This window comes from Numida meleagris, chromosome 1 (assembly GCF_002078875.1).
Source record: "Numida meleagris isolate 19003 breed g44 Domestic line chromosome 1, NumMel1.0, whole genome shotgun sequence".
NCBI lineage: Eukaryota > Metazoa > Chordata > Aves > Galliformes > Numididae > Numida > Numida meleagris.
Genome location: NC_034409.1, coordinates 60214326 through 60228326, shown reverse-complemented (window position 1 = coordinate 60228326; position 14001 = coordinate 60214326). Strand labels below are relative to the sequence as shown.

General features: G+C 46.7%; 1 protein-coding gene across 2 annotated transcripts; it reads left to right on the top strand.

The window, feature by feature from the left end:
* On the top strand, window positions 6879-13809 carry ETFBKMT (electron transfer flavoprotein beta subunit lysine methyltransferase). 2 transcript variants are annotated; one of them, XM_021389129.1, is made up of 4 exons: window positions 6879-7185; window positions 8918-9314; window positions 11384-11514; window positions 12889-13809. In XM_021389129.1, the coding sequence occupies exons 2-4, from the start codon at window positions 9019-9021 to the stop codon at window positions 13251-13253; spliced, it is 792 nt and encodes a 263-aa protein (XP_021244804.1). In that variant the 5' UTR covers window positions 6879-7185; window positions 8918-9018; the 3' UTR covers window positions 13254-13809. The 2 variants fall into 2 exon arrangements, with proteins under 2 accessions (XP_021244804.1, XP_021244810.1); XM_021389135.1 differs by lacking the exon at window positions 6879-7185 and adding an exon at window positions 7192-8212.

Sequence of the window (14001 nt, the reverse complement as noted above, 5' to 3'; positions counted from 1 at the left end):
TATACTGGCCTCGTATCTATAAAGATTAAGCTTGAATAAAAGCACACGGCTCTCCTCTGTCACATAGTATAATTATTATTCATACAGCAGAATTACAGATAACGAAGCAAAAGACCACTTTCCTGCATTTCTGCCACAGGATCTCTGAAGCTTCTGTGATTTAAAATTTAAATCTTTAAAATCTTTAATTCCCTGTTGTAGCTCATTGTGTTTTATTCACGTTATGTACGTCCATCGCACGCATCCCCTTTCACTGCAATCACATACAGACACATTCCACTCTTATCTGCTTTTGGAGAGGATCCTTGGCGGAGAGGTTTCACAGGGCAATTGAAATGATTGAATAGTAACCTGCATCTTCTTTCCCACTACTCCCTCCCACTACTGGCACTATGTCCCCAAAAAACTGCAGTCTTGTCCACTCTCTTGGCTAGTGCACCCAGTTCACCCTCAGAAAACAGATCCACGTTCTGTGCCAGAATGGTGAAAGCCCAGGGCTCCTGCCTGCCACTTCGCTCCGCTTCTGCCTTTGATTTTACACTGAGCATGCAAGATGCACCTACCTCCTCTACCAAGTGACTGACTAGGTGGGCTTTCATCCTCATCAAGTGAGGAGCAGGATCGTATGCAGCCATTACGTTTCAGATGATTCAGTGCCAAGACCCAGAGGTCAGAGCCTGTATTTGGCTCTGTGAGGTTTGCCTTCTGCTCTCTGGTCACAGAAGACGCACAGTCTGAGATAAAACCTAATCAGCAAAGTATGCTGCTTGGATAAATCACCGGCTTGTCACGCATTAATGGAGGTGTTGTGCTGTGAGCATCAAGCTAAAGCGCCACGCCGATTTCCATCCATCTCTGACAGCATCACTCCCTCGCTGCATGACCTTGGCCAAATCCCCCATAGCCGCGCTGAAGCGCCAGCCTCCTGGAATCAGGTCAGCGCGCTCCTCAGCTGCACCCAGGAGAACAGAGCCAACGCTGCTGCTCCGCTGCCCCGACATCTGGCAGGACAAAGCCCTATTGTTTGGCAGGCGGCCCCGCTGGCGTCGCACCGTGGGCAGATGCACCTGCACCTTTAGGCAGACAACGAGCCCGTCCAGCCCCGCGCCAGAGCACAGCAGCACTGGCAGATGCCTTCCCAGCAGTCCCGAGAGCAGGTGTGTGCTGGGTGCAGAGCAAAGCCCTCCTGTTTATTTGGAAATGGGCTGCGTATTTTGGGTTAAGGGTTGCTCCCTGCTGGGGCTGTTTGTTTCCCTGCCTCTAAACTCTTATCCCTCTGATATCAGTGCTCCAGCACCCAGCAGCTTGCTGTGCTTTCACTCAGGAGAGATCCAAGGAAATACAGGAGGTACATGTTGTGGCAGGGGGAAAGGTGGGAGAAGCTGGATAGCTGCGTGACCACATGCTCGCAGCGATGCTGGCTGCGATGGCTGAGGCACAGCTGTGCCAGTAGTCAGTGCTCCCAGTTAGCCTGTCTCTGGCACTGGGAAGGCTTCCAGAACAAAAGCACTCAGGCTGTCACATATACCTCACTAACACAATTTCCTTATATCTTTGTTTCATAAAAACCAGGCCAGTCCCATGTCTGCTGATTCCAGTGGGAGCGTGAACCGACGCTACATTTTCATGCATTCTGGACAAAATCTGTTCGTGAACAGCACGTAAGCTCTTTGTCAAAATGCCTTTGGCCCCTGTACAAATGTAATTAGAGTCTGATTTCAACTTCCCTGATTTCAATTTCCCAACTTCCCTTTGAAGATCTATTCACTAAGAAGTGCCAGACACCCCACATCTACATTACAATGCATCCTCGCACAGTTGAAAGCCCAAGGGCGTGCTAGAGAAATCCAAATGCACCAAATCCATAGCCAATATACAACACGAGACCAAGGACAGATGAAAAGTATTTCCTGAAATGAATATGCATTGTGAATTATTTCCCTGTTTAGCAAGGACTGCTGCTTTGCTGTGTGCTGTTGTAATACATGCTCAGATCGTCACAGTGGTGTTACAAATCTAAAAGCACTTCTTGTAAATTAAAAGCACTGAAGGGTCTGCTTCATTTTCCCTATTGCAGCTTGTGTTTTTTAGCAGGCATCTAAACATTTATATTCATAGGTTCAGTCATATCTTCCTGCCACTCATTCCCCATGCCAGATAACAACATTTTGCCTTGAAGTACTTTGCTGCTTAGGATTCTTACTACTGATGACAGCTTTCCTGCACTCATGCTTTTGCTTAGAAGTACTGGAGTTCTGCTCTGAGTTCACATCTAACAACAGAACAAAGATCAAAGCAGCTTGCTTCTCCTTGAGGATCATGTTTCTTGGTGACTTCCTTGCAAACCAAGAGCCACAACTTATTTAAACTCGGATCCATGCTGAGCAATTCCAGCGGTTCCTGTCAGGCACATCCTTTGGGGGTGGGAGCATTTAACACTCTCTGATGTGGCAGTGGGCTCAGTGCCTCCCTCCAAGCCCAAACATCACTGTTAGGGGCGATCCCAGGAGTTTTCCCCAGGACAAACCAGAGCTGCTGGTCTCCCAGCGCTCAGCACTGAGGGCGAGAGATCTTTGCAGCCATGCACAATGGCTGTGCTGCATGCTCACAGCAGTGCTGCTGCTTCCATCAGGGCTGGGTGCGGCTCCTTGTAGGAGACCTGACCCCTCAGCTGATAGAGACAGAGCTGTGAGGTCACCTAGTGCCAAGCTGGGGGTCCTCTGGGCTGAGTGTGCTGCGAGGAGCGCACTGCATCACAACATCTGCTGCTAGGAAGGAAACCGCTGTGTGCTGCTGATGGGCCCAGCCAGCCTGGAGAGGCCTGAAGCACACAAAGACATTATAACCTCAGTTCAAGCTGTGCTATAAGCAAACCCTGTGGATCTGGCCAGGCGTGCATTTGAAACCTGCCAATACAAAAATGGCAGGGTTGCCTTTATCCCAAGAACAGAGTTGCCAAACACATTTTGGAGGGTACACCTGCATGGCTAAGCATGGATGGGAAAGCCAGTGGAACTAACACTTTGTAGATATCACTAAACATTGATGACAAGCCCAAATACTGGGACATTCTCCAATCCCTTGTGACCATTCCGTGCCTCCATGTGTATAAATAGTAGCTCTTCTGTGCTTGGTGATGTTGAACTGAAGCTCCAACACACTTATGAGCGAGCCAGCTGGGGATGCAGGGAACTGTATTCTCATTCCTCTGGGCACCGCTGCAGTGAGACCACTTGTTTTCCACATCCATTGGACACAAGTGCAAAATAGCAAAGAGCAAAGTTGCCCTGATAGAGCAGGACCCTGACTCACAATTAAGTTTCTTGAGGAACCTGAAATGCCCCAAAATGTACGTAGCTTGCTCCAAACATAATGCCTCCTATTTATTTCTGTGGAAATGACAATAGATACAAAGAGCACAATAACACCATTTGATAGAGCAAATTCTCAGCTCCACAACACTATTTTTCAACATAGTCACCACCACTAGCTATGCATTTTCACCAGTGATGTACAAAATCCTGCATGCCACACTCATAAAAATCTGCAACTGTGGAGGTGACCCACTGCTTCACAGCAGCAATGACAGCATCATTGTTGAAACATGCCACCCACCGCTTCACTTTGCTCACGTTCACTATTTGGTCTCTTTAAATGTTCAACAAGTGTCAATGAATGTCACTGGGGGCCATTTTTTCCTCGTGGAGTAATTCAGTGACACACTTTTGCTTCATACCTACTTCCAAGTCGGATGCCATTTTGTCAGACTGCCCCTCTCCTGCCATCTGTCACACAGCAACAAAATGTAGTGCAATATTGGTGGGAAGGTTTAACATCTACTGCTATATCACCAACATCTGCCAGTATCATAAAACAGGAGGCATTATTTTTGGAACAGCCCTCTTAATAGCAAACATCATCCAGAAAAGGAGATATTTTGTATGCAAAGTTTCCCCTAGGAACTCTCCAGTAAGCATCACACATCTTGCATCTGCCTCACGTCTCTGTCATTTCCTCTGTCCCCAGATCCCTACAAGAGCCCAAACATTTGTCAGACCACCACGCAGAAGGTGAAAGGAGGAGTTCAGCTGATGCCAGGCTCTGAGCACCAGCAGGAAACTAAAACATTCTGTGCAGTTCTTTGGCTCTGGGGAAACGCAGAATCAATGCAGTTCACTGGCTCCAGTGAACTGATGCAGATCCTTGAAAACTTTATTTGCTTATCTTATCCCTGCCACCAGTGCATTAGCATCGTCCTTAAAAATCAGACAACAAAATGTACTTCAGTATCAGGGTTTATTTCTGGAGCAAGCTGGAGCACTGCCTGGAGAAGAGAGAAGGAATTAGTCATAGGCTTGAACATGCTAGTGAATGCAGCCTGCCTGGCAACAAGCAGGGCTGAGCCTGGGAAGCACTGGTTGCACTGGGACCCCAAGCTGCTGTTCTGTTCTCTTGCTCCAGACTGAACATTGACTTAGCCCTGTTTGGCGTTGTTTGTCCCGTCTGGGAAATGCTAAGTTCTAATAAATATTGAAGCCATGAGACCTGCAGATCATCTCTGGAACATCACAAATGGAGGAGCTGTGAGACAGAGCCCCGAGGAGAAGGAAAGAGGAATGGATTTTCCTATCATAGAAAGCCAGGAAGGATAGGTACATGGTGAACGTCTTCATTTCACCCAGGAAGACTTAGACAGCTACAGACTGCCTGGAAAGGATTCCTCATGCGCGAGCAGCCCCTCTGCATGCAGCTTCCATCACCTTCTTCTCAGGGCTTGGCAGGCAAGTACAGTCTGAACATGACAGAACAGGAGCAACCACAGATAAATGCTGTAGTATCAGTCACAGCCATTCCTCAGCTCTATTTACAGGCCTCCTCCTCCCCTGAGCAGTTCTGTCCCACCTTGGTCTGGCTGCAGAGCTGGAGATGCCCAACAGCTTCCCATAGACCACTGAAATTCAGGGCCTGGCCATCCAAGATAGGATGCTGGCAACCAAAGCCATCAGCATACCTGTTTGTACAGGATGTGGCTCAATTGATAGGAAGACCAGCCCACCAGGCTGGGCTGGTTTCTGTTTAATTTTCCTCCACAGTGAGGTTTCACTCGTGCTAGCTGGTTGTCGCAATACACTGCTGGGACCTGCAACGTAGGAGCCCAAGCACCATTATTTTAGGAGATCTGTGGGAACTAAGGTCCAGTATTTCAAGAAGACTTCACTTGTTAAAAAAACAGGACTCAAGCACACTTAAAAGTATGTACTCTCTAGTTTTAGTATCAAAACAGGTATCCAAATAGGTATCCTTGCAGGAGCAGGTAACCAAAGTCCGGAGCAGCACATAGCTGCATCAGCAAGGCACACCTTTCTTTTAAGAGCAGTGAACACAGAGAAGCACAAACCATCTGACTCCATGTGTCTTTTGAGGCTTTGTCCACGCTACAGAAATGCTCTCCTGTCTGACTGTGCCAGGTGTGCCCTAACTACATATGCAGACAAATGAGAGATCTTCCATCATTTTGGTCTTACCTCTGGGACTCTTAATCTCAGGAAGACTAAGCCTGCATTGGTACAAGGAATAGATTAATACAGCTTCGGCTCATTTCACCCCACACAAAGTTGCACCTTTCAGGTTCCCTTGCCAAGATGCACCTGATGCCTTTGTGTTTGCCAGCTACTGCTCATTCCTGCTCCTAACCCAGAGCAGCTGGAAGGCGGTGGAACAAGTAAACCTACAAGGAACACATCTAGAGTTTTCAGACATTGTATACATAACGTGTGATTTGTTTTCTCAGGTTATCTATTCCTCAAATGCAAAAGATGCAGTGATTCTGAAATGGATAGGTGCGGACTGTACCTGAGGGCACAACAGAATTATTTAACTTCCTCTCCCTTACCTGTTCAGAGCTCTCATTTTCAATTTTGCCTTAGCTACTAGCTGATGTGCCAGCTGCATTTTGGTAATGACTTGTTTCTGCACCTCCAGCTAACCACAGATTGATCCTGGTGTGCAAAACCCTGGCTGCTGATATTGAGTTGTTAGGAGGAGGCTTTTTACAAATCAATAGCAGTCTGAGTTCATTCACATGCCTTTCTGTGAATTTCCACTCAGGTCCTTCCTCTGCCATGAGCTGTGGCAGCTGGCCTTCCAAAGCGAGATCTGGAAGATGGAACTGGAGTTTCAGTTTTACAAACTGGGAGAGAAGGAACAAGCTGGGGTTATCACCTGGCTGCTGCACTGCAGCTCTTTCTTCCCTTGAGTTTAACCCTTGTATCTGCAATGTCTCCTGAGTCATCAGCTCACTGATGAGACAGTAGCTTCTCTCCATCTACTCCTGCTTTCTGTCCTCGTGCAATTCCATTTCCTTGCTGTTAATTGGCTCAAACAAGATTTCCCCAGGGACACGGGCAGTTGTGGCATCAGCCAGTAATCCACTAATTCCCTCGGATGCACAGGAGTCCCTGGAGTGCTACTCTACAACTGCCTTTTGAAAGAGTTGCACTTCTTCACCACCTACCAGATCGATGTTACATTGTGATCAAAGTCGTCCTTGTCCTCAGAGAAAATTCCAGCATAGTTACAGTAGTTGGCTGCAACTTACATCATGCACTTGATCAGCAGAAATTCTCAAGATGTTACTATCTAAACTAAACAAATAGCCTGTGCCCATGAAAGATTTTCTCCCCAAGGGGGACGGGTTTTGATACGTTCCTGAAGTCACCAGCACAAGCACGTCCTGAAAGTCTGAATAGCACATTTTAAGTGTGCTAAGGCAGCAGGTCACTAGATGGCCTCATAACCTAGGCGATGCGGGCAGATCCAGCTGAGGCCGCGCGATCTGTACTTAAAAACCAGCCAGCCACCCTCGGAGAGCCTTTTCGGAGCGTGGAACTTCATACAACCAGAAAGCCGTAGAATGGTTCGGGTTGGGAGGGACCTCATAGCCCACCCAGACCCAACCCCCCGCCATGGGCAGGGCTGCCACCCAGCAGCTCACGCTGCCCAGAGCCCCATCCAACCCGGCCCTGAATGTCTCCAGCAGGGATGGGGCACGCACAGCTTCTCCGAGCAGTCCATGCCAGACATGACAGTTTAGCTCTCCGAGCTGCCGCTTTAAGGGGGCGGGCACGGCGTGGCGTGGCGTGGCGCAGCGCGGCGGGCGGAGCGGTGCGGTGCCGGCAGCAGCAGGTAGGTGCGGGCCCGGCGCTGCCCGGCCCTGAGGCGGCGCGGCGCGGCCGGGTCTGGCGGGCGGCGCGGGGTGCCCTGCGCGGTGCTTGTCCCTGCAGGAAATGAATGCGGCGCTGGTCAGCGTCGTGACAGGCAGTGCGAAATATAAGCTGCCTCATCAGCCCTGCTGATTTGCAGCTTTTCGCGGGGAGAAACAGCGCACAGCGCTCGCTGACAAGATTTATGCATCTGGTTGATTCTGGTTAACTTCGTGATTCCCTCAGGCAGATGGGGCCTGTTAGCTCTGCCTTCGCGAAGGAAAGCATTCATTAATTACGTTCGTTAATTACGTGGGCTCTGCTGAATGGCATTCTGAAATGTGGAGCAATGCAAAACACTGTCACGGGTATTTATTAGCAATAAAAATACAGAGCCTTCAGCCAACGATTAAAAGATTTAACTAAATCGACATAAACAGCAAGCATTATGGGAGTTCCGTTCACAACTTAATGCTTTAGGAAGCCACCAAGCAATAATTAGGCTGCCCAGAGAAGCTGCGGGTGCCCCATCCCTGGAGGTGCTCAGGGCCAGGTTGGATGGGGCTCTGGGCAGCCTGAGCTGCTGGGTGGCAGCCCTGCCCATGGCGGGGGCTTGGGGCTGGATGGGCTTTGAGATCCCTTCCAACCCAAACCATTCTATGAACTAAAGCGTAGGCTGGCACACACACAAAATGTCACATGAAACGTAGGACACTGATATACCGTGCTCCCACTCTCCTTGGCTTCACTGCCTGTGACCTGGAAACCAGCCCCAAGTGGTGTCAGCAGGTCCCTGACTGCCACTGTGCCCAGTCTGGATTTCTTGGCTTCTGGAGGCAGCTTGGAATGCACTCAGTTTGGTTTCTCTTGTGTTAGCTTGGAGCATGTCAGTGTGGTTTCTTACAGGGAGTGGGCTACCGTGGTGGAGGTTTACTTTCTTCTGCACCTGAGAGCCTCTGATCCTTTAAAATGTGGCCTGAAGTGCAAAAAATTGAAGTACTCTGATTAAGGTTGGTCTTGGGCTGGTTTTTCATTTTGGAGCTGGAAGCTTGACTATTCTGAGGGAGAAAGAGGAAAGCCTTCTGAGGAAATCCTTTAGTTGCTTGCCTTTGATGTAAAAACATAATTTTGTATAAGATTATCTCTGTGATAAAGCTAAAAATTAGTGGCATCTCTCAAAAACCATATGGATAATCTTTGCTGTGTCCATAGGTCTGTAATTCCAGAGCCCTACTACCAAAACTAACGATATTGTGGTAGAACCTTAAATGGGAGAGGCTTGCTCTGCATGTATCCTCAAGGCAGTGGAAGATCATAAAATCATAGAATTATAGAATAGCTTGGGTTGGAAGGGACCTCAAGGGTCATCATCTCCAACCCTGCTACTGCAGGCAGGGCCGCCAACCTCCATATCTAATACTAAACCAGGCTGCCCAGGGCCCCATCCAACCTGGCCTTGAACACCTCCAGGGACGGAGATGTTAAAAGGCTGCAGTGTCTAGTTTTTAGCTTTGTGGGCTGGTGGTTTCTCCCTGGGTATATTTGACGCATTGTCCGAGATGGATAGCTCCTTCCTTACCACACTTCCTGCAGGCCTCACAGACTCCCCAGGGCAAAGCACATGTTCTTGATGGAACAGCAGCACATGAACCTCCCCTTCCTAAAGCCCTACTGATACATGGTCCTGAAGCCATGGAGCAATGTTTTCCTTTCAGGAATCATCACCCATCGCTACAAAAAACAGTATGCTGTGAACTTGCTTCAAGCTTTCTGCCTCATCAGCTATCCCTGACCAGCTGAGCTTGTCTCTGGGGACATGGCCTTCAGCAGCTGGAAGCGGCTGCTGCTGTCGGGCAGGGCCTGCAGGAGGGGAGGCCCCGCTCTGTGCTGGAAGCGCTGCTGCCACTGGAGTGCTGGCAAGTCGCTGGACCCTGAGGTGAGAGCGTTTTTGGAAGAGAATACGGAGGTGACCAGCAGTGGGCACCTGACGCCAGAGATCCGGCTGCGCCTCCTCACCCCTCGCTGCAGGTTCTGGAGGGAAAAGCCTGACCTGTGGCCATATGGTGACCCGTTCTGGGCAATTTACTGGCCAGGAGGCCAAGCCCTGTCCAGGTATGCATCACTGAAGCCAGTAAGTTCAGTCCACTGCTGGCCAGGACATCAGACCTGGCTCTGGCTGTAGTGATTTACAGTGATATGTATTTGTCTTAGCACATGATTCTCTGCTTATGCAGGATAGAAGCAATCTCCTCTGGTTGGCAGTGAAGTTTCAGCATGTGATGTATATAGAGCAGCTTATAGCTCTTACACCGACATCTATTGTCTTCTGTGGAGATGTGTGTTGACAACACGGCCAAATTTGGATCCATGAAAGAGCTGTGCTGTCACTACCGAAACCCAGCAAGGTGTTTAATTCTATTGCTCATTGGCACTCCACACAGCACTGCTATTTTGTGGTGACTGTGTGTGCGTGCGGTAGTTGTAGGAGACAGACAGGAGTGTGGAAATGTGTCTGGTCAACTGAGAGAAGTAGGTTTGTGCTGATGCGCCTGGGACTGCTGGTCGGACTGTTACAATCCTTTAGGATTTCAGCAGCCTTATTATCAAGCCTTACTGTGACTGTTACCTCGTCACATTGGAAGCCACATTTTCATTTTCACCACCTACAATCAAAATGCATCTGGTATTCCTGATTCTCAGGAACTAGTTAGAGTTCTCTTATTCTGTAAAATCAAATCTCTCACTTTGAATAGCAGAAAAAGTTTGTAAATGTTACAACAAAGTACAAACTGTCAGACATTGTCAACATAGATGAAAAGGGAAGATCTGAATTAGGGCTTTACTGTTTTTTTGGCAGAAATGTGTAAATAAGAAGGCACTTTGAACAAGGAAAAACGTGGATCTTACAATCAAATTGTTGATTAGCCTGCCACCCAAATGAATTAGAGTGGTCCTAAACACTGCACAATAGAATTAGATAAGGCAATCTCTACATTTGGTTATATGATTATTTGATTCATTTGCCCAGATATTTCTGTAGCAATACCGATTAATTGCCATCTCACCACTTGATTGTCCTATTATTTATGCACTTGTTTTGATGCATTGGGAGCGTCAGAAATTAGCTGCACAGTCTGTAAAAGGAACATGAGAACACGCTGCTTCTTTAACCGTGCTTGTTTCACAGTTCGCATTTCCACCATTCCAGATTTCAAGCAACTCTCAATGTAGGACAGCTTGTTAACCCAGCATGGCAGACAGCAGTCTCCAATGCCAGCACGGTGTCTGTGCCAGGGGATATGTTGGTTCCACTGTCCTAAGTCACCACAGTCATGAGAGGTAACTTGAGAAGCACTCCACTGGAAACACAGCACTTGCAGCATTCGGGCCAGACCGTGCTCTGCCTGTTACTGCAAGAACATCACTGCAAGTGCAAGCACAGCTCCAGAAGGAGGAAGCAGAGTGCTTTCCATGGTGGTCCCACCCGTCAGTAAATCCGCTGTCCTCGGGGGAGTGACGGCTGCAGAGGGGAGCAGCTGCCAGATGGCTGAGCTGCTGCTGAACTTCTGCACAGATGTCTTTCCTGGTGCCTTCAGAAAGGAGAGCAACTGAACAGCAGCAAATGATGCCCTGGTGTTGTGTAACAAAGCTGGATGTCAGACATCGCAGGAGAAGGTTATTTTCATTAAAACTAAGTCAGTTTCACTCACTGGTCTCTTATCTACATACTCGAGCACCAAGCTGTGTTTGTCAAAGCTCTCTGGTAGGATTCCTTGTGATGAAATGCAGGATGAGAGGCATGGGATGCCAGCTCCTCTGCGTGTCCCGAGTTCCTCATCAGGGTGTTCTGTGTCTTCACTCCTGGTCCTGACCTTCTTGCTGCCATCTCTCAATATCTGCAACTGTTATTTTAGTCTGCGGGTAGGGTGTCTTGTTTTCCCAGTCTGGATTCCTGGTTGTCTGCACACAGATGTGTTGGGATCTAGGTTCTTGATTTTTTTTTTTTAAATCAGCAGAGGCAAATAAGGGTCTATGTAGAAGCTGTATATTTGGAATAAGTGTGCTTTAAGATACCATGGTTTGCTACATGTACGATGAGAATTTTTTCTGCAGCAAAATGTATAACCGAGAAACTTGTGTATCTGGGTTATTGCTTTGACAGCTTTTTCTTTTAAATGCAGGTACATCTTGGATAATCCATGTGTTGTCAAAGGGCGATCTGTTTTGGATCTTGGAAGTGGATGTGGAGCAACAGCGATAGCTGCTGTGATGAGTGGTGCATCTCAAGTCCTTGCTAATGACATTGACCCCAGTAAGCCCTTCTTTTCCTACCTCTGTGCAGAGATCTTTATCGTTTTTACAGTATATTTAACATTTTTCCCTGAGTCACTTGGCAAAATCCATGTTTCCAAACAGAGTTCTAAGAATGCTAAAAAGATGAATGGTTTTTGCCAGTACTAGAAGCTGGGTTGTACCACCCTGTCTTGCACCAAGTGCATCTCCATAGCTCCTTAGAGTGAATGAACACCTGAATTTCTATCAAGTGTTTCCTATACATTTGTTATATGTTTCAAACATATGTATATGTGTTTGGAAGAGAACTCCAAGTGCAGCTGCTGTCCTTTCAATGTGTTTTGAGAGATTTTTAAATCGACAGGTGTTTAGAGAGGAGACATCGCTTCATTTCTGTGCAGGGTACAAGGTGGGTAATCTCCACAAAATCAAGCACAATGAGTCTTCGCATCTTCTTCTATTCATCTTCAAAAATGTTTAATATATGCCTATCTAATACATAAGTCACACATACCTACTACATATTGATAGGATTACACCAGTATAAGGTTACATAAACATAGCCAAGTCTTTCTGCACTTGTGCAGGGGTCTTTGGTGGTTGTTTGGGGAGGTGTCCCCCTACTCACTGTGTCCGTGTTTGGGCACAGGCTTTCTCGAGACACCCGGTCTCTGATGATTGGTCTCTGTCTTGGACTTGCATCCCTAGTTCAAGGATGTTGCTCTTATTATAGAAGTCTTGTGGTCAGGAAGAATATTTATCACAGATAAGCAGTACATCTGGAAGTTATAAGCAGAACTATAACTTTGAGTAAGCACCTTAATAAGGCAAAAAAGGCAAATAATTAGTTCTGAGACATTACAGCTGGCAAGTTGGTTTCTGTAGGCCCACAGAATTTTCCTGCAGTTTCATATGTTAGGGCCTAGATTTTGCCTTTTTTTTCCCAGGGTTTGTTCTGGACTGTTCCAGAGAAGCTGTGGATGCCCCATCTCTGAGGGCACTCAGGGCCAGCTTGGATGGGATCCTCAGCAACCTGGTCTGGTAGGTGGCAGCCCTGCCCACAGCAGGGAGGTTGGAACTAGAAGATCTTTAAGATCCCATCCATCCTAAGCCATTCCATGATTCTATATGATTCTGTGATTCTTCCCTTATATGACTTGTGAAATTAGTTTATTCATAATGTGATTACTCAGTGATTAGGGAGGAAGTATAATGATAGACTAAGACATGCTAGATTTTAACCCATAATGAAAGCTGTGGGAGTCTAGATCAGATAAACAAAAATACTTGGGATGAAACTGAGAGATGGAACTTGTGTCAAAGAAATTTGCAGGGAGGCTGAGTGGTAGAATCCTAAAACATCTTTAATTTTACTTTGTGACTTTTTTTTCAGTTGCAGGAACAGCAATGATTTTGAACTGTGAACTGAACCACGTGACTCCCTTTCCCATCACCATTAAGAATATCATTAACTCAGAGGCTGGCAACTGGGACCTCATTGTTCTAGGAGATATGTTTTACGACGAACAACTTGCTGACGGTCTTCATCACTGGCTGAGGAAATGCATCAGGATACATCAAACTGAAGTGCTGATTGGTGACCCTGGCCGGCATCAGTTTTTAAGCCACAGCATTCACAACCAGTTGCGTAAAGTTATAGAATATTCACTTCCCGAGTATACTAGACAAGAAAGCAATGGATTAACATCAAGTATTGTCTGGAGTTATCAGCCCTCCAACAGCTTAGGAAGCTGTTAAAGGTAGCTCTCTAGTGAACTTTGTCTCACTTGGCTGTTTTCTAAGTATATAGAATGAAAATGGGAATTGAACGTGGAACACATCTGTTGCTACAAAGTAGAGTACTGTTCCTTCATCGTACTTATTTCAGTCATGTTCATTGAGGCTTTGGCTCTGTTTGAGGTAAAACTACATGCAAACTTTATTCAGCAAGGCATGCTGAAGTGCAAATCCAAAGATAATTACGCTTTGGAGTTTGCATGCTTGATGTTTCAATCTATGTGCTAATCTCACTCTTTGACACTATTGTGAAATGTTTTAGATTTCCAGTATACCACTGTGGGGAGAGAAGAGGGTGGCTGAAAGATTACTGTGCTGCTTTCACACAGTTCCGCGGCTTATTTACAGAAAGCTGTGAAGATGAAAGATGTAAAGATGTAGATTATTATGTTATATTTAATTCCAAGTGCCTTACTCTTTTTTTTTTTTTTTTTGCTAATCTCTTCTGAATGTCCAAGTAACTAATTTGAGGCTCCTCCTTCCCTCTAAAATAAAAAAAACGCTGCTCTTCCTTGAAGCTGTCAAGAATGATTATTTAGGAGTTGCATATGAATCTAGAACATGCTGCTTGTGCTGTAGCCAAAGTTTTTAATGTCTAGACAGCCACAGGGTAACTATCCTTTAGAGAGAACATTTTAGTGTCTATGTTCCGTTACACTGCAAGCATAAAAATAAAGATAGTTGATCCTGATGGGAAACAGAATCACAG